The sequence below is a fragment of the Elephantulus edwardii genome, unplaced genomic scaffold (genome assembly GCF_000299155.1).
Source record: "Elephantulus edwardii isolate Elephantulus edwardi_28Jun2011 unplaced genomic scaffold, EleEdw1.0 scaffold00077, whole genome shotgun sequence".
In the NCBI taxonomy this organism is placed as follows: Eukaryota; Metazoa; Chordata; class Mammalia; order Macroscelidea; family Macroscelididae; genus Elephantulus; species Elephantulus edwardii.
In genome coordinates, this window is record NW_006399827.1 from 13,788,077 (window position 1) to 13,810,248 (window position 22,172).

General features: G+C 52.5%; 1 protein-coding gene across 1 annotated transcript; it reads left to right on the forward strand.

The window, feature by feature from the left end:
- On the forward strand, positions 1–22,150 carry THRA (thyroid hormone receptor, alpha). Its single transcript, XM_006889407.1, has 9 exons — positions 1–226; positions 11,151–11,505; positions 14,086–14,153; positions 14,763–14,863; positions 17,297–17,444; positions 18,123–18,328; positions 19,410–19,556; positions 20,278–20,536; positions 21,331–22,150. The coding sequence occupies exons 2-9, from the start codon at positions 11,453–11,455 to the stop codon at positions 21,579–21,581; spliced, it is 1,233 nt and encodes a 410-aa protein (XP_006889469.1). The 5' UTR covers positions 1–226; positions 11,151–11,452; the 3' UTR covers positions 21,582–22,150.
- Positions 22,151–22,172: the final 22 nt, after the last annotated feature.

Here is a 22,172-nt window from a genome sequence, read left to right on the forward strand (position 1 = left end):
CGGAGCGGGGCGGGGGAGGGAGGAGCCAGAGCGGCCGCCGCCTCTGCTGGAGGAGCCGCGGGGCCGCCACACTCGCCCCCCGCCCCCCCGCGCTCACTCGCACTCACACCCGGGCGCAGGAGGCGGGCGGCCGGGCCCTACCGGCCCCCCATGGACGCCCCTGGCTCGGGGCGCTGAGACCCCCGCGTCGCTCGCTGCCCAGCCTGGTCCAGCGCGCCACGCCGAGGTAAGGGGGAGGGAGCGAGGGGGCATTAATATGCAAATGCATCGCGGCTGATTATGCAAAGCCGCGGGGCTCTAAGGCCAGCTCTCTGGCCGGGCTGGGGGCGCCCAGGGGGTCCGGCTGCCAGTCTCCGCCTTCGCTGGAGCCTCGGTGACCCTGTCATACCCTGGGCGCTTGCAACTTACGCCCCGAGGAAGGGAGGTGTTGCTAGGAGGTCGGTGGGCCCCGGGGTTTGTCAGTGGAGATGGCGTCCAGGCCTCCCCCTCGAGGGCCCGCCCGGCCTCTGTCCGGCCAGTCTGCTGCGCATTCCCGGGCCGGGACCCGCTGCCGGCTGGCCGGAGCTCCCCCGCCCGCTCGCCGCCGCGCCGCGGTTTGTTTACGGTGCGCCGGAGGCCTGCCCCCCCCAGCCCGCACCCCTAGCCTCTGAGGCCGAGTGGCCTTTGCAAAGCTGCGGAGGGCTGCGGAGGGCAGTTGGAGTGCGAGAAGGGGGGCTTGCATGGGCCCGGGGAGAGGGAAGTTCCCCCCCGTCCCCCCACTCCTCCGCCTCTCCAATTGAGCATGGTTCTCTGGTTGCAACACTCCTAATTGCAAAAACGCGGCTGGGGGGGGGGGAAGTGTGTGTCTATGTGTGCGCGTGGGGTGGGGGGATTGAGGGTCCCTAGAAAAGGAGAGTTTTAGGTTGAGGTGGCTGGGGAAGAGAAGGAAGAAGGGACGTGTGTTGTGTATGTGTGTCCTCACTCCTTGTTTTCCCTTCCTTGCAACGTGTCTCTCATGCCCCTTCTCGGTTTGTGCCCTCCCTCGTCCGGTGTGGAAAAGAAGCCCAGGAGGGGGGGACGGATGGATGGTAGGGCCAGCGGAGAGAGTCACCTGCTCTAGGGGAGGGGTCTGGACATAGGAAAGCCAGTGCTGGTTGGAGGGGGAGGGGATGGAAGGGAGCTGTTGTCCTAGATGTGAGGGGAATCGAGTGTGACATGCAGACACAGAAATGCCCATACAGACAGCCACATGCACACCCAGGGACACTCAGGCAGACTCAAGGACAGGAGCTGTTGGACACACCCACATGGGGACAAGGGAGAGGGAGGCTGCCGCTGCACTGTGGCTCTCAGAGGGGTAGGACACACCCACGGGAGACCAAGAGCAGGGAGGGTGACCCATGAATATCCCCACGCACAGGGTAACACTGAGATGCTGTCACACAGGGGCAAGGAGGAGTCACTGTCACGCACATAGGAAAAAAGTCACTATCACACACATGCATGCACACAGTCACACAATTACAAAAGACCCTGTCATTCACAGGCACACATGTGCAAGCATGCATGAGCCCAGTCACACAGACATCATCTCCTGCAGTGACAGTTGCTGTCACTCAGTCAAACTGAAACGCAGTTACACATCAACACATGTATACACAACTTAGCAACAAGTATTTTCCTGGATTCTTGCTGCGTGGCTCTGAGGTTCTGTATACAACAAAACCTCTGATTCCAAGAAAATGAAATTCATGATGTCAATTTGTCCTGTGTAATGGTGTGAGGCAGGCAAGGTAACGTGTCCTCAAGTCTCTTTCCCTTATCATACCACCATGCTAGCTCCTTGAGACCTAGGGGGGACTCTCAAATGGCTCTGGGTGGGATCCAGCACAAGTCTTATAAATGTTTGTTACTTGATTGTGGTCTGCAACTGCAGACACAGGTGCACATGTTTGCACACACTCCCTGGGACTCATCAGGGTTGACCCAGTCAACCTCATGTCCATGCAAACAGACCATCCCAGTACATGCTGCAGCCCATGCCATCAGACATGCACCCAGCTGCACCCACAATCACAGGCTTTCCCCCCTCAAGCTTCCTCTCATATCTTCTTTTTTTCCCTTTAGGATCAGCCCCAGAGGCTTTAGGGAATAGTCTCTCTCTCTCTTTCTCTTTTTTTTCTTTCTTTCTTTCTTTTTTATTTTAGGACTGAGACACAAAAGCAAGAGAGTTGGAGCAGGGGGGTTGCTGAAGGCCGAGTCTTGTAGCTGGAACAGGGCCCAGTGACTCCCAGCAGCTGGAAATGTCCTGACTGCTGGGGGAGGGGGTATCTTGGGGAGAGCTGGCTCCTAGGGAGTGGCCCTCATTCCCGCCCTAAAACAAACTGGGGGATCTAGCTGCCCCCACTGTGGATTATTTGCCTGGGCCTTTCCTGGGGATGCTCACTGGCCCCCAGCTGAGTTCCTGCCTCCCATCATGAATTGGGCCCCTTTTCCCACCTCACCCTCCTCTCCAAACTTGGAAGCTTTCCTTAGGAGGCTATATGCTGGTGTGTGGCTGGGTGAGTGATGTGTATTTTTGACTTGGAATTTCTAACTCTTGTCTCTCTCTCTCTCTGTGTTGCCCTGTCTTGCTATGTCCAGTTCTCCCCCATCTCTCTGTCATTCTCAGCCTTTCTGGAACTCTCTCTCACCCTGTCACTACCCCGTCCTTGTCTCTCTGTGCCACAGCCTCCTCTTCTCAGAGCTGGGAACTGGCAGTGATGTGCTTCATACTTTTCCAGTTGTTAATGCTCAAGCTCCGCCCCTGCGCCCCGCCTGCCCTGCCTCTGGGGTCAATAAGAGGTTGGGGTGGGGGCTGGGGGGCTCAGCTGGCTGCTCAGGACATCCTGCGCTTCCTTAAAGTTGCAGCTGTGGCCAGCAGTTTTAGGGGCTGGGAGTGGGAAAGGAGGGAGGTCAGTTACTGCCCCTGGAACTGACCTCCTCAGGCTGAGGGGTGCAGCAGCCAGGGGACACCAGGTCTGTGGAAGTCCTTGGCATATAGGCTGCTAGCTGGTTCCCAAACCAACCAGAGAGGAAACTCTTCCCACACTGAGACTCAGCCAGAAAATAATGACACACACACACACCCCATAGATAGTGGTAGAAGTTGGCATGACCTGGCTGAGCTGAGTTCATGGCAAGACTCACAATAGCCTTTCTCCACACCCCTGGCAGCTGAGACCCACCTCAAAGATGCCCAACAGCTGTGTCCTCTTTGCCCAGCCGCAGGGCCAGGTTCTGAGGCTCCAGCTGCCCAGACCATGTACAGGGCTTGAGCGAGGTCCACTCACCCAGGAGCACAGACACCAGACTGGGGTACAGGAAAGACAGCTCTTCCAGTGCAGGAATTTGAGCAGGGGGCAGTAGGCAAGGGGCCACCAAGCATGTCCAGCCTTGCTCCCCTCTAGTCTTGCCACACGTGGAGAAGGAAACAGTAGTGATTATGCTGTGAAGAATCCATGTGCCAGGAGGAGACACTGAGACGTGGCCACAAGAGAATGTATTGACCCCCTAGCAGGTATTATTACATGATAGGTAAGAACAGGGATTTTTGAAGGGTGCTAGACTGCCTGCCTTTGAATCCTAGCTCAGCCACTTGCAGGCTATATATAACCTTGGGCAAGAGAATTGAAATTCTCTCTTGCCTTATCTGTAAGTTAAGGATGATAATAATATGTACTTTACTTGGCTTGTTGGGTTGGGTTTTTTGTTTTTGGGTTTTTTTTAGGGTTAAATGAGTTAGAACATACAAAATGCTCATACAATTGCCAGGCACATAACAGGCATGAAAATGCAGGGTCTGGGATCTCTGCACTTCTTGGAAGAGCTACATCATAGGATATAGAAATTATAGGAATGAGTTGGAGTGACAGTGGGCTACCAGTCTCCAGCTCCTCACCCTTTATATCACTTTTCCATCCCCAAACTGAAGCTAAGTGTGGAAGACAGTGGCTTCCCGAGGTGACTCCTCTGCACTGCCACAAACACTGGCCCCCACGATTTAGCTGCGGAGACTTTGGATTTCCATTCATTCATTGTTGCACTTTTCTCCCTGCCCACCCCTCCCCCACTGCTTTTTAAAAGGAACTGTTGCCATCTGAACCAGGGCTGAACCTCACTAGCGAGGGGCACATGTGTGAATGTTTGGGCATGTCTGCATCTGTCTTGAAACAAGATTGAGACAGTGGAGTTAAGGGTGCAGAATAAGCAACAGGGGAAGCAGATCTCTCTCCTGTCCCTTTCCCTGTTTGCTCCTACAGTCCAAGACTGACTTGAGGAGGAAGGACTTTTTCCTCTCTGTCCAGCTGTCCTCTTATCTCCTTGGTGCCCAGCATTCCCTGCACCTAACATTGCTCAACCAGAAGCCAGCCCTGATTGGCAAATGCACATTCCCCTCTCCTGCAGAAGGAGCTTTAGTGTGAAGGGTATGGGGCGTGACATCTAGGGATAGAGGGTGTGCCCTGGGCTGTCTCTTCTGTGAGGAGTATGATGTTGAGGATTTCCTGAGGAACCCCTCTCCTCAAATCCCTTTTACCAGTTCCTCCTTTACAAGGTGAAGCAAGGGCAATGAAGATACCTGGGCTGGGGAATTAGGGAGCCCTTTTGAGTGGGGGTCTAATCACAACTGTAGTCCTCATGGCTGCAGAGGGGCTTTGGCTTCTTGGAGAGGGAGGTAAGCATGGTGGAAAGAGCATTGCTCTGGCGTTTTGCCATGCATAAATGGTATGACTTGGGGCTTTAGATTTTCATCCTTTAGAAATAGTGATGCCTCCCTCACTGAGAAACCCAGTAAAGCCAAACTAATTACATTCAACTCAGATCTAACTTAAGGCCACCCCATGTAAGTCACCGTAGAATTATGCTCCGTAGGGTTTTCAATGGCTTGTTTTTTACAAGTGGATTGCCAGGCCTTTCTTCCAAGGCACCTCAGCATGAACTCAGGCCTCCAACATTTGAAGCAGTGGCTGAACTTGGTATTTGTTTGCACTACCCAGGGCCTGCTTCAGTGAGAGTGAGCATTGAATAATGTGGCATAGGGTGAGGGCTTGCCGTCACACCTGTGTCCAATAAATGTTGCTGGCATGGTAAGCAATGCCTGTGGATCCAGCTCTCTTCTCGAAGGGCCTGGCATGCTCCAGCTTGGGGACACATACGGTCTGTAAGCAGAAAAATAGTTCTCAGGCTCTCACTGATTTGCTCATGGCTGGTGTGTAGTGGATGCGTGGGTATCTCACAGTAACGTATAAATGCATACACCTTCACTATACTAATTTATAAAATGTATAAATTAATAAAGGTCCAGCCTTGATTCCATGGCACAAAGGTTGGGGTGCCAAGGAGGCACTCCCTTGGAAGAAAGGGTCAGAAGTTCACTGGGTAGACTTGAGGAGTGAGATGGAACTGATTGGGGGCCAGGAAATGCTATCCTCAACCCTATTTGAGGGGCGGGGCCCTCTCTCTGGGGACCTGGAGCTGGGGGTTGAAGGTTAGTGCCAAAGGCAAAGACCACACACACACACACACACACACACACACAGCGCGCTGTAGCAAAGAGCAGCCAGATTAGATTAGCCCCAGCCCCCTCCTCGCCTTCCTCGCATCCACCAGCTCTTCCTCCTCCTTGTCCTCCTCTCAGGAAGAGCTGAGCTCCTGCCTCCTGGTGCCTAGCTGCCTGTTTCATTTTCTCTTTTACCCAGGCATGCGGGCGGGGGAGGCGCATGGGGGACCTGAGGCTTTGGTGGCTGTCGGCATTTCTGTACACATCAGTGAGTGGGTGTGTTGTGCGCGCATCCATGTGTGAGTGTTTTTGTGCATGTGTGGGCTGGGGAGGGCTCTGAAGAGCTGCTATAACCTGTACCCGGAGCCAAGAGGCTCTGCGCATGCGGCTGAGGGGGGGGTGGGGAGAGAAAGAGAGAGCCACATACACACACACACACACACACACTCACTCACACACACACAGAGAAAAGGAGAGAGAGAGGCTGCACGTGTCTGTGTATGTGCAGGAGACTTCAGCTGCATTCACTTGCTGGTGCGCACTCACTCCCTTGCTCACTGTCACGCGCTCTCTCACACACACACTCACACACTCTACTCCCCATCTCTGCCACTCCTCTTCTCCCTCACCCCCTCTCCTTCTCTCTTAATATCTCCCTCCCTCTCTCCTCGCTCCCCTCAATCCTCTTCCCCCCTCCCTCTCTTCCTCTCTCTCTCTCTCTCTCTCTCTCTCTCTCTCATAGTCTCCCCCCTCTCTCCCTCCTCCTCTCTCCCCCTTCACCTCCCTCCCTCCTCTCTCCCTCTCTGCTGCTGCCAGTTCTGCTTGGGCGGGGGCTCCGCCTCCCTGGGGTGCCTGGGAGGACATCCCTGCCTTCCCTTCTCCCTCCACCATTCTTTCTCCTCCCTGGCGTTTCCCCCCTAGGGCTTGCAGGCTACTCCTCTCTGTTGCTTTCAGAAGAGGGGAGTGGAGGAGAGGACCCCAAGCCCTGTGCCCACCCCATGATGCCATCTGCAGCGAGCGCCTTGGCCCCGTGACATTCATGCCTCCAGCATTCAGCTGCCCCAGCTCCCAGCTCCGATTACCCCGCTGGCTGCTGGAGGGAGGGTGGGGGGGAATGTGCCTTGCCCAGCTTGGGGTGCTTCTAGCTCTGATTCTTGGCTGTTGGGGTCTTCCATCTCCATTGCTCAAGAGAACTGGGGCTTGAGGCATGAGGTTCTTTGGGTTCACAGGGAAGGAGCTGAGTTCTTATGATAGGTATGATCACACAATCCTTTTAGTCATAGGGCAGTGGATGTGTCTGGGGAGGTGACCTCTAGACCTGGGAACCCACTTGCCCTCTTGGGAGCTGGCCTGGGCTTCAGGAGGGGGGAGAGGAGAGCAGCAGGTGGGTGGGGCTGGAGTGTGGTGGGGGAGTATGGTCTTTGATGTTAATACTGGGCATCTGGCCCAAGTCAAGGCTGCTGTTTATGCCTTTCTCTGACCTGCAGGGGAGAGTTTCCTGTTATATTCTTTTTAGGGGGGCTGAGGATCCTTTGTTTAAGTAGCCAAACTCCCCCTTAGGTCATCGTCCACACCCATCCCCCATTTTTTAGCCTCTAAGGCCCTGGAATATCTGGGAGACTAGACTCTTAGGTCACTGCCTTGAACTTCAAGAATCTGCCCTTCCAGGTGTTCAGAGAGAGCCCACCAAGAAAAACTGCCTCTCTCCCCTCCATCTCCTCCTTCCTTCCCCTCCCGTCACCTCCCCCCACCCAGGCCTGCCAAGCTGGTGCCCAGCGTCTGTGTGTACTCTTCTGCCATCTCACACCTGCCAAATAGTGCCTTCTTCCCGCCTTCACTCCTCCTCTCTTTCCTGGCACAAGGATAACAGAGAGCTGGGTGGGGCAGCCCTGCCCAATCTTTACCTGAGAATAGCACACAGGAAGAGGGGCCTATAAGGGAAGGGGAAAGAGGCCTCAGCCCTAGAGAGGCATCAGTCCCTGAACCCCTGGTGCGAGCCATGTGCTGCCACTGCCTCTCCACCAGTGCCCCAGACTCCAGGGCCTGCTGGTGTTCGGCCTGCCCATGGGCCCATGTTGGCACCCGTGCCTGCAAGCAGATGCCTGTGTCTGCCTGTGCATGCCCATGTGTGTCTGGGCTCCAGTGGCCACCCAGGCCCCTTACCATCTCCCTCCCTGGCTCCCATGGTGCAGAGTCAGAGTGTTAATGCCAGAGGAGTGGGAGTGGGTGGGGGGAGATCCTCTCCCCCAACCCTAGCAGCAAAGCAGAGGGGAAGGGGAGAGGGAGGTGTGAGCCTACCCACAGCACTATTAATAGCCCACATGCCAGGCCACCAAGAACCAGCTGTCACCGTGGAAACCATTCCTAGTCCTCCCTCTCCACAGCCTGGATGGGGTGGGACTTCGGCAGGGCATGAAGCACCCCCCAACCCATCGTTCTTTGTTACCTTCCTCTCTTTGTTTCCCCCCTCCTTCATTTGCCCCCTTCCATATCTGTCCCCCTTCCTGCCTCACCCCCCTCTGCCACATCCCCCACTTCATTGCTCCTTTCTTTCTCTTTATCATCATACCTGACTCGACCCTCACCCCATATCCCTACCACATCTCATTTCTCTTTGTTCTTCCCCCTCCTCATAGTTCCTCCCCTCCTCTCATCTCTCTCTCTCTCTCTCATTTCCCCTGTCTGTGTGCCCTCGGTGTGGCTGGCAAGGAGCAGGACTGGCTTTTCCTCAGAGCATTCAAGACAAAGTTCAGGGGCCCAGGCAGGTAGGGCAGATGCCAGGAGAGCAGGGTCATATAGAATCAAGGCTAGGTCTGGGGGAGCCAGATTCCCTTCCGGCAATGCAAGAGTCCTCAGGGGATATCCCTTGAATCTTCAGGGCTGTAGATCAGAACACACAACAGTGGGAACCTGGCCTGATGCCAACAGATGCCGCATTGGCTTCTTGTCCCCATCCCCTCATTGCAGAAGCACTTAAGCTTAATGAAATGCTTCCCCCTCCTCGGGCACCTTGCCCACACTGCCACCCAGTAGCCCTTATCTTACAAAAAGAGAGTGGGTGGCCAGACCAGCCAACAGGTGGGTCTTGCTGTCCAGCCTAGACTTGGAATCCCATGGCCACGCCCCCTTCACTTCCATGAGACAGGTTCCTGCCTCCACAGGAGATTTGCCTGGAAGGAGCTTGGGAAATGAAGCAGGACTTCTGGTGGTAGGGAGAGAGGCTGCCCATCCAGGTGGGTTGCCTTGCCCAAGCCCCTTCCTGGCTGGCATGTTTCTGCCCACTGCTAACACAAGCTCATATGGTTTGTGCCTCCTAGCAGGCCAGGCCCTCTGCCTCAGCTCTCTGTTACCTCAGAGGCCCAGGTGTGTCCCCAAGAGCTGACAAGGAGTTCTCCAGGGGTTCCAGCCTCTTGCTAGGTGCCAGGCAAGGGTGCCCTAGGTAGGGAAGGCAGCATCTTGCTCCTCTGTCCACTGCCAGGGGCTACCCATAGTCTGGCTCCACCAACCTGGCACCAGGGCCCCATAGAGGTGGGGCGACAGCTTGTCGTTCCCGCAGCCAGCACGTGCAATGCCCAGACATATTTGGAGTTCAGGTTGGGCCCAGGAGGGGGAAGGGAAAATAAACATGGTGGCTTAGGTTGGCGCTACCCCAGGTCTGCCCTGTAGCAACTAGTGGTGGCAGAGGTGTTGGGGGGGAGGAGGCTCTCAGGAGCTATGTACTGCCTAGGGGCAGGAGCTGCCCAGCCCATGTGGTGGCTGCTGGAGATCCCTGCCTGGCCAACAGCTCCTGATGTCCATTCCCACACACCATGGCCTCTGTGCCTGCCCCCAGGGCCTACTCCCTGGGGCTGCCCCTCTCCACATGCCCACTCCTGTGCCCGCCTCCTCTCCTCCCCGGGGGCTCTTGGGCCTCCAGCTGGCGAGTGGATTTTTCCAGCTTCTGTAAACAAGTGGTGGCAGCGTGCCAAGCGGGCAGGAGACAGGCGGGGGCAGCACCGCAGCCAGGGTGTGCCAAGCACCGAGGCACAGCCTGGGGGGAGACAGGGAGACACCCAGATCCAGAGAGAGAGACATTCAGAAGCAGACAGACCTGAGCAGACAGCGAATGAGGCCCAGAGGGACATGGATGGAAGTGGGAACAGGCAACTGAGAAAAAAATGGTTCTTCTCTTGTCCAGACCCGCCCTCATGACTGCCAAGCCCCCTGCCCCTCGCTGCGCTGGCCCCAGTGCCCAACCCCTGGGTATCCCCACCCACTCTTCCTCCTCCCCCACCTCCACCCCTCAGGGCTGGCTACGCCATTATAAATTTATAACAGGAATTTCTCCACAAGCCAAGAAAAACTTGACCTACTTTCTTGACGGCTCCCTGGGCTAAGGCTCCCCGCTTTCCCCCCTCCCCCAGTCTCCTATCCAGCCCCCAGTGCTCAGTTTTGGCCTGGGGGAGTGTCAGAGGCAGAATGCATCCCCCTCATGCGGTCCCTCCCACTCTGGGAATTTGCTTGGATGCAGAGGCCCTGTGCCCCTGCCCTGCCCAGTACCCTGACTTATCTTCCATTTCTTCCTACTCTGACTCCTTATCAGTTCCTGAGGGTCAGGCAAGGGGGCCCAGAGGCGAGGTCTCCTGCAACGATCACATTTAGGAGGTTGTGTGTGTGGAGCTGCATCTTTTGTCGCCCTCATATGCCTGTACCCGGCCATGCAGGGAGACGTGCACAGAAGGTTAGCCCTGTCTGCAGCCTGGGTTCAGATATGCTCTTTAAACGGGACAGTGGACCCAACTTGGCATTGCCCTGGACTCCAAGTAGCAGAACGAGATTAGCATCAGAGCCAGGGTGCTGGGTATAATCCCTGAGCCACCTGCTCATAGCTATGTAAACTTGAATAAATGACAAGCTTTCTGAGACTCAGTTTCCTCATCAGGAAGGTTCTGACGCCCCCTTCAGAGGGTACTTGGTATCTACCAGTCAGTGCATGTTAGTTAACCTTTTGCTTTCCCTTCACTATCCTGGGAGATGGCAGCTCAACCAAATTTAACTGGGATGTCTGGCCCTCGGACCAGAAGTGTGACCTGGGACATTGTATAGGAAACTCTGGAATCCCTGGAAGGCTGAGATTGAGGAATCATAACTTCACAGTTGCAGTCTGTTCCCCACTGCTGTCAGTCTTTCTCTCCTTAAGTTGCTAAGATCAACTGCCATGGTCCCTGCATCCATGCCCTCGTCTCACCCTTTGCTGGTGCTTCCCTGGACCTCTGTTAACCTCTATCATACTGATGAATTTTAGGCAACCTTGGCTAGAAGGGTGGTCATACAGTTTCTGTTTATAGATACTTATGAAGGGCCTGGCACGTAATTGAATGTGAGGATTGAGATGTGTGACAGGATGCACAAATAACCTCACTTCTTCCCTCCATCCTTCCCCAGCTTTGGAGCTCAGGATGTAAGTCTACAATTTCACTTGCTCTGCCTGTTGATGGAAGAAAGCCTGGTCTTCCCTTAGGGAAGGACAACTGAACTGTCTTTGCCTACCCATCATACCTGTCACCAGCTGGCTGTGTATCCCAAGAATTCAAATTGTTGGCACCAAAAGAACCTTGAGCGGTGACATCTTCTTTCTCTTTTCTCTGTGTAGGGACTTCAGGACAGGACAAGATTCCAAACCTTCTTCTGGAACTCCAGTCCAGGACACCCAGGACAGATCCGGCTTGCCCTCCAGCCCTCCCACCTGTCACTCCCTGGCCCCTCCCACTGCCCGCCCCCCTTGGGGCGCAGGGCATGGTGTGAAGGCCACGTGCTGAGGCGGGCACCATGGGTGCTGTGCCTTAGGGCCTGGGTGGTGGGGGGTGGGTGGCCTGTGGGTGTGCCGGGGGGGCCTTGTGTGCCCACCCCAGTCTCTTGGCGTGCTGGAGTGCATCCTGGATGGAATTGAAGTGAATGGAACAGAAGCCAAGCAAGCTGGAGTGTGGGTCAGACCCAGAGGAGAGCAGGTAATGGCCCAGGCAGTGGGCATGCTCACCTAGTGGGGCAATAGGTCTCTCTCTCCCTGACAAGAACTAAACTTGAACCTTCTAAGCCCCTCTTGGAGGTGTGCTTGAGGTCAGCAAGCCTGCTGCCTACCTTGGGGATGAAGTTATGTTCTAATGTAATAGGAAAGTAGGCACCTGGGTTAAGAGATGTCCCTGTCATACGTCTGTGATATGAAGCAGAGTATTCAGGCAGCAGGGACATGGCTATACTCTTGACCACGCAGGGCAGTTTCAAGTGCCCTTTTCTCTAGCTCTTGTCCCTTTCTGCTACTGCTACCCTCAGCCAGTGTACGGGCTTCAAAAGGCATTGCCACCTTCCTCCCCCTGCTAGTAGCCCATCAGCCATCTGCTCACAAGTGTTTTGTCCACAAGATCTGGTGCGTGTAGCATGATATTTTGGGGCACACAGTCACCAGCTACACGGGTCACAGTTCACGTTTATATTTGGAACCTATTGGGAGCCCCACAAACTCTTCCTTGTTCTTGGGGAAAGGCGGGCTCTACCATAAAGCTCCTCCCAGGAAGGAGAGCACATGCCACCCATGAAGGTTTTGCACACACGTGCAGGCAGCGTCAGCCCTGCACACACGACTAGGCATGCATTACCTACGCTCCACGCTGGCCTTGAGGAGCCCAGAGGGTCTCTACTTCTCCCATCCACACCAAGTGGCACAGAGATCTGTCCCAGTTGGCACAGTGCCCAGGGAACTGGGTACAGCCTGTGCCTATGGCCAGAGAGGGGATGGGGGAAGGGGTGCTCTGGGGAGCAGTGTGGCTGTTGCCTAGGAGACCAAATCCTGAGCCAGGAGGCCGGAGGCTTGGCCAGGCAAAGCCCTGGGGCCCAAGACTGGGTCCCTGGAGGGGTGGAGGAAGTAGGTAGGGCTTACAGTTGGGTGGAGCCCCCAGTGTACCCTTCCCACCCCCCCTACCCAGGTCCAAAACCTCACCCAAGGCGAGACTCTGAGAAGGGAGATTTGGCCTGACCTAGAGCAGCCCTGGTCTGTAGTCCCTGCCCCCCGTTCCCTGCCCAGGTGTCTGTTGATTTGGGAGAGCGGGCTCCCAAGGCTTGATAAGGGCGGGAATGCCAATTCCCGGTCCCCCTCCCAAAAAACTGCCGACCAGTCTCCCCTCCCCCATGTCCCAACGCCACCTTGTGGCTATTCCTGGAACTGCACCCAAAACCTTTGAGTGAGGTAATTTCTGAAGCTGCTGCTCAACTGGAACCTAGGTGGCCCCGAGTTCCCCAGAACACACCCCGACTCAAGAAACCAGAGGGGGACCTGACCCTCCAGCCTTTTAGGAACCAGATAGGGGTAATCCCCAGGGAATGGGAAGCACAGGGCTATCTGTGACTGTGACCCTGGTCAAGGTCACTGTGTCAGTGTGTTGTGAGCTGCTTCTGGCTCCAGGAGGAGGGGCCCTGCACCACGCCACACAGCAGGGTGGGTGTGGGAGGGGGTCCAAATCTTGCATGCATGTAGAAGGGCTTATGTAACGTGTGCGTCCATGGTTATGTAACATGTATGTGGAGCACCAGGGTGACATACATGTGCAGAGGAGAAGGGTTGCTGATATCTGGAATGCAAGGGCTTGATCACGGTCTAGTGTCCGGTGTCACCAAGTTCAAGTGGGACCTTAGTTTGCTATTCTGTTAAGTGGAGGCCAAGGACAGGGTAATTCTGGAAGGTCTTTTGTGTTCTTCCATTCTTGATTCTAGATGCTAGGAGCATGTCTGATGTTTAGCACCTGTGCACGACTTGGAACTCAAGCAATTATGTTCCACTGGGAGGAGGGAGATGGTATTAGTAGGTTCCTGTCCACAGGACTGTGTAGGTAACATATGAATATAGCCTACAGGTCACTTAATTCTTTGAGAGTACCTTACAAATTATCTGGATATATAGATAGACCCTGGTTCTTGCTTGAGGTAATGTAGGATATTAGAGGTTAGGCTGTTAACCAACAGGTTGACAGGTCAAACCCACCAGGTGTTCTCAGGAGAAAGAGAAGCCAGCCTGCCCCCAATAAGATATATAATTAGAGATACCCCATGACATGTTTCTGCTTTGTCTATAGAATTGTTAATGAATCAGAATGGATTCCAGGGAGTGAATTTGATCTTTTCATTTGGTGCTTGTTTGTGCTGGTACAATATTGTGTATATGTACTTGTGCATGTACTAAAGCTTACAGAGCTTTAAGCATTTTCTGGAAATACTTTCTTAGTATGTGTCTTGTAATGAAGGTTGATATATGTGGCTATCCTTCAGATTATACAATATAGTGCTTATGGTTCTGTAGTACATGTGTGTGTGTTGGGGCCCTGAAATATGCTTGTACCCTAGCCAAGCCCCTTATCTTTGTCCCCTGCAGCTTCCAGATAACTGGACCCTTCTCAGCATTGTCAGCTGACTGGGGTTGGGGGGTAGAATGAGGACACAGATAGAGGGAGTTGGGCCTGGGGGACTGTATAAACCTCTTGGATGAGAAAGGGATTTCCCAAGGACTGCTTGTGATTCTGTCCCCCTTTGCCCCCATCCAGTGCCAGGTCACCAGATGGAAAGCGAAAAAGAAAGAACGGCCAATGTTCCCTGAAAACCAGCATGTCAGGTGAGGCTGGCTGAGTGTGCCCCTTCCTGCCTGTTCCCAGCCCCACCATGCCAGGCCAGGCCTCTTCCTGTGTCTGCTATGCACCAGCAGCTTCTTTGGGGGGATCCTCTGAGAAGGATTGGGATAGAGTTATCCAGTAGTGGGAGAGTTGATGTGGGTCATGAACCAGCCTTTGAGAGTGGATTAGGTTAGAAAGGCCTCTTCATTCTCCCATAATCCACTCACTGAGCTCTGGAAGAATCAGGGCCTGGATGGAAGAGCCGCTGAATTCTCCGGAAAGAAGCTGTTGATATTTGCTTCCTGCCCCTTGAAAAGGCAGCAAGAGAGAAGCCCAGTTTGGGCAGTCAAAAAAATCGAGATCCTCCATATTCATTTAAAAAAACACCAAAATCCAGTTGCCTTCAAATTGACTACAATTCAGGTCCACCAACAAGATATAATGCCTTCCAATGTATCTCTAGGTTTCTACTTGCAGACAAAGGACACTTCGGGGAGGTTGGGCAAGGGGATGAACAGAAAGAAAAAGTTAGATGATGGGGAAAGTGTAGGATCCTCTCTGCTGGGGCCCCAAGCCATGCCTGCTTGCCTCCCTCCCTTCCTCCCACCCAGGGTATATCCCTAGTTACCTGGACAAAGACGAGCAGTGTGTCGTGTGTGGGGACAAGGCAACCGGTTATCACTACCGCTGCATCACTTGTGAGGGCTGCAAGGTATGGACCAGCTGGCTCCTCCCCTCTGCCAACACCTGAGCCCCCATCTCACTCCCCTTAAGGCCCTCAAGACCTGGCATGACAGGCAAGCTCTATAGACATGTAACCTCAGGCCCCCATCATATTATCATTCCTCTTTCCACACTCATTTATTCTTTTCCTTGCTCATTTATGCATAATCCCTGCTCTGCCACTCACAGGTAACATGCCTAACCATTCTGAGTTTGAATTTCTTCACCTACAAAAAATAAGAACATTCATATTGCTTACCTCATATAGGTGATAAGACAGAAATAAGAAATTCATGTTCAGTGTTTAAGACAGTGTCAGGCATATGTCAGAAACGCCCAGTAATGTCATCCATAGTTCATCCATTCAGTGTTCTTGGCCCTGTACCTAGTTTTATTCTGCTTTACTTTACTGCACCTTGAAGATATTTAGGTCCTTAGAAACTGAAAGCTTAAGGGAGCTCTGGTGGTCTAGTGGCAATAAGCTGCACTGCAATCACTTAGGCACATGGTTCAAATCCACCAGATCCTCTGCTGGAGAAGGAGGGGCAATCTCTTGTACCAGTCAGATCAGATTTGACGGTACACATACACAAGTTAATAACACTTTTTTAAAAAAAGAAATTGAAGGTTTATAGGAACTCTGTGTTGAATGTCTTTAAGCACCATTTCCCAAATAGCATGTGCTCAGTTTTTTGTCTCTGTGTCATATTTTGGCATTGTGGCAATATTTCAGACTTTTTAATTGCAAGCCTATTAGACTACAGTATAATGTAAACATAAGTTTTATATGCACTGGGAAACCAGAAAACTTGTGTTACTCTTTATTGAGATAGTTGCTTTATTGTCATGGTTCCAGACCAAACCCACAGTATCTCTGAGGTATGTCTGTGCTAAATGTGAAGACACAGCACATGTCCTGTCCTCAAGTTAGAGAGACTAATTGGAAACAAATATCTAGTGTTTTAAAAATGTAGTTCATGGCCCTCCTCCATATTTTCTTTTCAAAGAGGAAGGTCCATCATGTCTTTTGAGATGTAACTTTCTAATAAATCAATCTTTATATCTTAAAAAAAAGTGGTCTATAAACCACCTGCAGTACTGTATAAAATGCAGACTTCCAGGCCTCATTTCTACCAAAATTAAAACCGTTTATGATGGGACCCAGAAATCTGCTGTCTAATCGACTCTTCTGCTGTTTCTGATGTAATCAAAAGGGTAAGAATCACTGCTAGGGGGTATAGTGGGGAATACAGAAGAAAAGAGGGTAGCAGAGTCTCCCTGGGTAGAAGGGATAAGGTCATAGATTTCAGGGGTGTAATTAGATTTTGCTTTGGTTCATTTCAGCCTGTGTGGCTCTTCCAGGATCACTATTTCCTGAAAATATGGGGCCTTCTAGGAAACAAAATTATTTAGCATCATTTACCCTAAGATTACCAAGGACTTAGTATCCATAGCAGTGTTACTAGAAGCAGTGCAAGTAGTGTAGCATACAACAAAAATTCTCTTGCTCAAGGACATTCAGGTCCTCAGGGAACGTCTGTCTTAAAAAGACAGATGCTTTGGCCCCACTCCTAGAGAGTCTGATTTAGTAGGTCTGGAGCCTCGGAGTTGCATTTTTGTAAATTGCCCTAGGTGATTTTAATGCACCCCAGGATCTGAGAGCTCAGGTCTTGTTGTCCACACCAGAGGCTCAGCTTTGGCTCTGCTGCCCACTTAGCCTTGTGATTTTAAGTAAGTTGTTTCAGCTCATTCTAAGCTTCAGTTTCTTCGTCTGTAAAATGGGAACAATAACATCTGCTTCATAACAGGAATGGCATGTCACCTAGAAAGGCTTAACTTGGAACATAGTAAGTGTTCCATAAATACTAGCGTTTTGCATTCCAACCACCATCTTGATCCTTAAAGTTTTTCCATTAAAGCAAAGACTAAGTTTGACATACACAATTTAAAGTTTTCTTTTAAAGCTCCTAGAGATTACACCCAATGTCCTGTCTTTACTTTTGTGGCTTCCTTATTTTATAAATTCCATCTACATGGGAACCTGGAAATGCATGAAAAATGGCTTTGGGGTCACTTTTATTAAAAGTTATTTTCTCAAGATGAAAAATAAGATATTCACTGAATTCCTTAAGCTCCTGTTTCTTCAGGCCTCATGGCACTCATTTCATTCCCAGATCTAAATCTCCCTCACTACAGTCATTCTTGCCTACATCACCTCCACTTCCTACATCTTGGGGGGCTGAGGACAACCATTTCTAAGGTTCCTTGGCCTGGCAGAGTCTAGTGATCCTGTGCTTGCTGCCCAGAGAGTTCCAGGCCCCCTCACTAATCTTGCCCCCAGCCAACCCCCACTTGGGAACTGCATGCTTGGTTCAGGAAGGAGCAGTCAAAATTACAGCAAGCTCTGTCTTCCCCCACCCAGGGCTTCTTCCGCCGCACAATCCAGAAGAACCTCCATCCCACCTACTCCTGCAAGTATGACAGCTGCTGTGTCATTGACAAGATCACCCGCAATCAGTGCCAGCTGTGCCGCTTCAAGAAGTGCATTGCTGTGGGCATGGCCATGGACTGTAAGGGACCCAGCGGGAGGGAGTTGGGCCATGTGGCTGGGGATTGGGGTGAGGGTGGGCTCAGGGATGGCAACCCCCTTCCATGGTATCATCAGGGTCCACAAGGGCAGAATGCCAGGCCAGGCCAGGCTGATGGTTGCATGTCCAAAATCTTGGTCCCTCCTGCCCTCTTCCCTGGATAAGGAAAGACAGAATTCATCTCTCAGACCTGAGTATGGGCCCAGTCTCACTTCCCTTTCACCAGCCAGAGGGCCTTAGAGAAGGATTGTTGGATAGAAAGAACCCCTGAGCACCCCACGCTAGCACAGTGTTACTGACTAGGGAATGGGAAAGTGGCAGGGCTTTCTAGGAAGTCAGTGGCTGTCAGCTATCATCTGCCCATTTAATGTAACTGGCACTATAGGTATGGCTACTATTGCCATAACCTATTTGACCTACATGACATTTAGAAGTTTCTTCTGCTGGATCAGCCTATAAAGGCAGTCAAGGTGTGGCCCAGCAATTAGTCACTTTCTTGGTTGTACCACCCAACTGATTTGGGGAAGTCACGCCACTTCTCTGGCCCTGGGTCTCCCCACTCTGTACACTGGAAAAGAGTTTCGGAGAGGATTGAAGAGGAGGAAAATGATGTCCTGGGTGGGGAGTGCCACGCAGAGGGCGTCGTGTCTCCATTGACAGTGGTTCTAGACGATTCAAAGCGGGTGGCCAAGCGCAAGCTGATCGAGCAGAACCGGGAGCGGAGGCGAAAGGAGGAGATGATCCGTTCACTGCAGCAGCGACCAGAGCCCACTCCTGAGGAGTGGGAACTGATCCACATTGCTACGGAAGCTCATCGCAGCACCAATGCCCAGGGCAGCCATTGGAAGCAGAGGCGGAAATTTCTGGTAAGGAGAGAGAGGGAATATAGAGGATAGGGTAGTACCTAAGAGGCAGAGAGATGGGATGAGTCCTGCCTTAGACTCTTGCCTCTTCCAGGAAGCCGCTTTTAAAAAAAAAAAGTTTAAAAAGTGTGTGTGTGTGTGTGTGTAAGTGTAATGAGCATCTGGTGGATTCAAACCATGTACTTCTGGGATTGCAGTGCAGCTTCTTGCCACTAGGCCACCAGAGCTCACCCTGGGAAGCCTTCTTAGGTTAACCCAAAGTTGATACTGTTCCTAACTTGGAAGTCCTGAGTTAGTACACATGTGTGCATTGTTGCCATTGTGTCCTGCCTCTTCCATCAGACTGGGAGTTCCATGAGGACAGAGCCTTGCCCTTCCAGTGAGCAGGGCAGCCAGTCCTCTTTCTCCTGTCCATGGTGAAAAGTGTGGAAGGAAAAGGTGAGGACACAGGCATGTAATAGCAATTTTAAGCACCTCCTGAGTCCTGGACACAGGAAAATCAAGCACCAAAGGAGTGGTCAACCTGGGAGAAGCCAGGCAGTTGATTTGTACCGGGTGACGGAGGACAGAAAGCTGGCACTTGGTTCCTGCTAGAATGTGCCACTGCACTAAAAGAGTGAACTCTGACCCCAAGCAGATATGTGTGTAAGAGTGAGGAGTCAGACTGCCTAGGCTCAAATCCTGGTTCCCTGTTGATTGGTTCTGTGACCTTGGGATTATTCTTGCACTAGGCGTCAGTTTTCACATCTGTAAAATCATAATAGTTTTATCTTTTTTATCAGGTTGTGATGAAGATTAAATGAGATAATGTGTTTAAATATATAATCTAATTATGAACTGCATATTAAGTAAGCAGTAGATACAGCTACCACTGTTCTTAGTAGCTGACTTGAAGCTGCTCTGGTCTAGCATCTTCTAGACGGCATGCTCAGGAAATCTAGGGGCTGGGACACCACAGTTGCTGGGTACCAGCATCTCTTCTTCCCCAAGTTGCCTTGGAGCTCCCCCTGGTGGGCAGGGAACCTTGATGAGAGGTTAGAAAGGGGTCTCCAGACCCAGCTGACTCCCCTGTCCCTCCCTTTAGCCAGATGACATTGGCCAGTCACCCATCGTCTCAATGCCGGATGGAGACAAGGTGGACCTAGAGGCCTTCAGCGAGTTTACCAAGATCATCACCCCGGCCATCACCCGTGTGGTGGACTTTGCCAAAAAACTGCCCATGTTCTCCGAGGTAAGTGGCAGGTGGAGGAGAAACAGGGAGGAAAATCTGGGGCTGCTTCCTGGGCCACCTCAGTAAATGAAATGCATTGGAGATTCTAAAGACCAGGTTAACACCCTCCCCACCCCAACATACACACATAGGACTAGCTGATCCCTGAGGAACAAGCCAGCTCCGTGTCCCTAGGCTTCTCCCTCCTCAAACCTATGTGGCCATTATACTCGAGGCAACCTCAAAAATCTCTTTTAAAGAGTACAACTCTGGAGAGAGGCTCCCTGATGCTGTAAATGGTTAAATTCTGGACTACTAGTCAAAAAGATGATTTGAACCCTCCCAGAGGTGCCTCAGAAAACAGACCTTGCAAAAAGTTACAGACTTGAAGACCCTATCAGTAGTTATTGCCTGCACACATGGGTCTCCATGTGTAAAAATCAACGCAGCAGCATTGACTGCGACCTTGACTGAGTTACCTCAGACTTCAGTGTCTTCACTTGCATAGTGGAGCTTATGATGGGTGCTGATGCACAGACAGCACTGTCAGATTTAAATGGAACTGCCTGAGTACTAGGCTCAGTACGGGGTTAAAGTGTTCAGAGTGCCTGCTATTGGCTGAGGCCAAGGGTGCCCTGGTTGGCTTGCAGCTGTCAAGGGCCCCCAAAGAGGGAGAGCCAGGGACGGACGGGGCAGGGGAGGGAGGGATGCTGAGCATTCCTGTGGCCTTGCCACTCTGCAGCTGCCTTGCGAAGACCAGATCATCCTCCTGAAAGGGTGCTGCATGGAGATCATGTCCCTGCGGGCGGCTGTCCGCTATGACCCCGAAAGCGACACCCTGACGCTGAGTGGGGAGATGGCTGTCAAGCGGGAGCAGCTCAAGAATGGCGGCCTGGGCGTAGTCTCCGACGCCATCTTTGAACTGGGCAAGTCACTCTCTGCCTTTAACCTGGATGACACGGAAGTGGCTCTGCTGCAGGCTGTGCTGCTAATGTCAACAGGTACCTGCTGATTGGCCGGGAGGGCCCAGAAGCTTCCAGGGACCCTGGGCTTGGCTGTACCCTGGGCCTGTTGCTCTCTTCCTATAGTCTCTGACCTTCAGCTTCTTTGTCCCCTGAGCCTATTTCTCTACCTTTTAATTCCACCTCTCTGCCTTCCCTGTCTTCCCTCTCTGCCACTTCTCTGTCCTTCACATTTACTTCCTCTTTCATCCAGGCTCATCTCTGTCCCCCATTCCTTGGTTTGCCACACATCCTGTCCTCTCCTTTGCTCTCTCTGCTCATCTCTTTCTCTAGTCTGCCTCTCAGATCCTTCACTCTACTACTTTTTTGCTTCTATTCTTTCTTTCTAACCCCCTCCCCTGTTGGTTACTTGCATCCTCACTTTGTCCCCATTCCCCACTCTCTTCCACCCACCTGCTGTCACACAGCCCTCTTCTGGATCTTACTGCCATCTCTCGTTCCCTAGTATCCCCTCTATCCCCCATTCTCACCTACCTCTCTGACCACCTACTACTTTCTACCCCCTAGTCCTTCTCAACCTCTCTGTTTTCTTTCTTCCCAGACTTTCTTCTCTGTGTGTGGCCTTTATACCCCTACCCATCCTGTTACTGTCCCTCTCTGAGCTCACTGGTCACTCCTGTGCACCTCACTTAATATGGGTCTCCCCTCATGCTCTCTGGCTTCTCTGCCTCTGTCCCCTCCCCTCTGTCCGATCTCTTGAGTCCCACTAATGTCTGACCCACTGGTCTCCTAGTCCCTCAGTCACTTCCCCCTCACACTTTCCTCCCCCACAGACCGCTCGGGCCTGCTGTGTGTGGACAAGATCGAGAAGAGTCAGGAGGCGTACCTGCTGGCGTTCGAGCACTACGTCAACCACCGCAAACACAACATTCCGCACTTCTGGCCCAAGCTGCTGATGAAGGTGACTGACCTCCGCATGATCGGGGCCTGCCACGCCAGCCGCTTCCTCCACATGAAAGTCGAGTGCCCCACCGAACTCTTCCCCCCACTCTTCCTCGAGGTCTTTGAGGATCAGGAAGTCTAAAGCCTCAGGCGGCCAGAGGGTGTGCGGAGCTGGTGGGGAGGAGCCTGGAGAGAAGGGGCTGAGCTGGGGGCTGAGGGAGACCTCCCCACACCTCTTCTCTCCTTCCTCTCATCCTTGGATAGATTCAGCTCCCCTATACACCCCTGCACTGCCCGGGTCCCTCCTCAGACCCTCCAGCCCTGGGACAGGGCAAACAAATGAACTTACTATGAAAAGGACAGTGTGGGGGTTGGAGGAAGCCATGCCCTGCAGTTCCTAGGACCCCTCTCCTTTCATAAGGTGGGAGAAGGGAGGGAGACCTAAGAGGGGACAAGCCATCTTAACCTTAGGTGAAGGAAGAAGGTGGGATAGGGGAGGTACCCTCCACTCACACGCAAGAGAGAGCCCCTCTCAGATTCTTGGCTTAGGTTCCCTCTTCAGGCTGCGGGCCTTGACTTCCCCAGATGCCTGGGTGCACAGAAAGGCTTGGCGTGGTTCCTCCCCTGGAGGTTAAAAATTATAGTCATTCTAACTGCACTTTCGAAACCAAGCAAGGGGGAAAGAAGATAAATGAAGAAAAACTAGTCAGAAAAAGAAAAAAAAGAGAGAGCG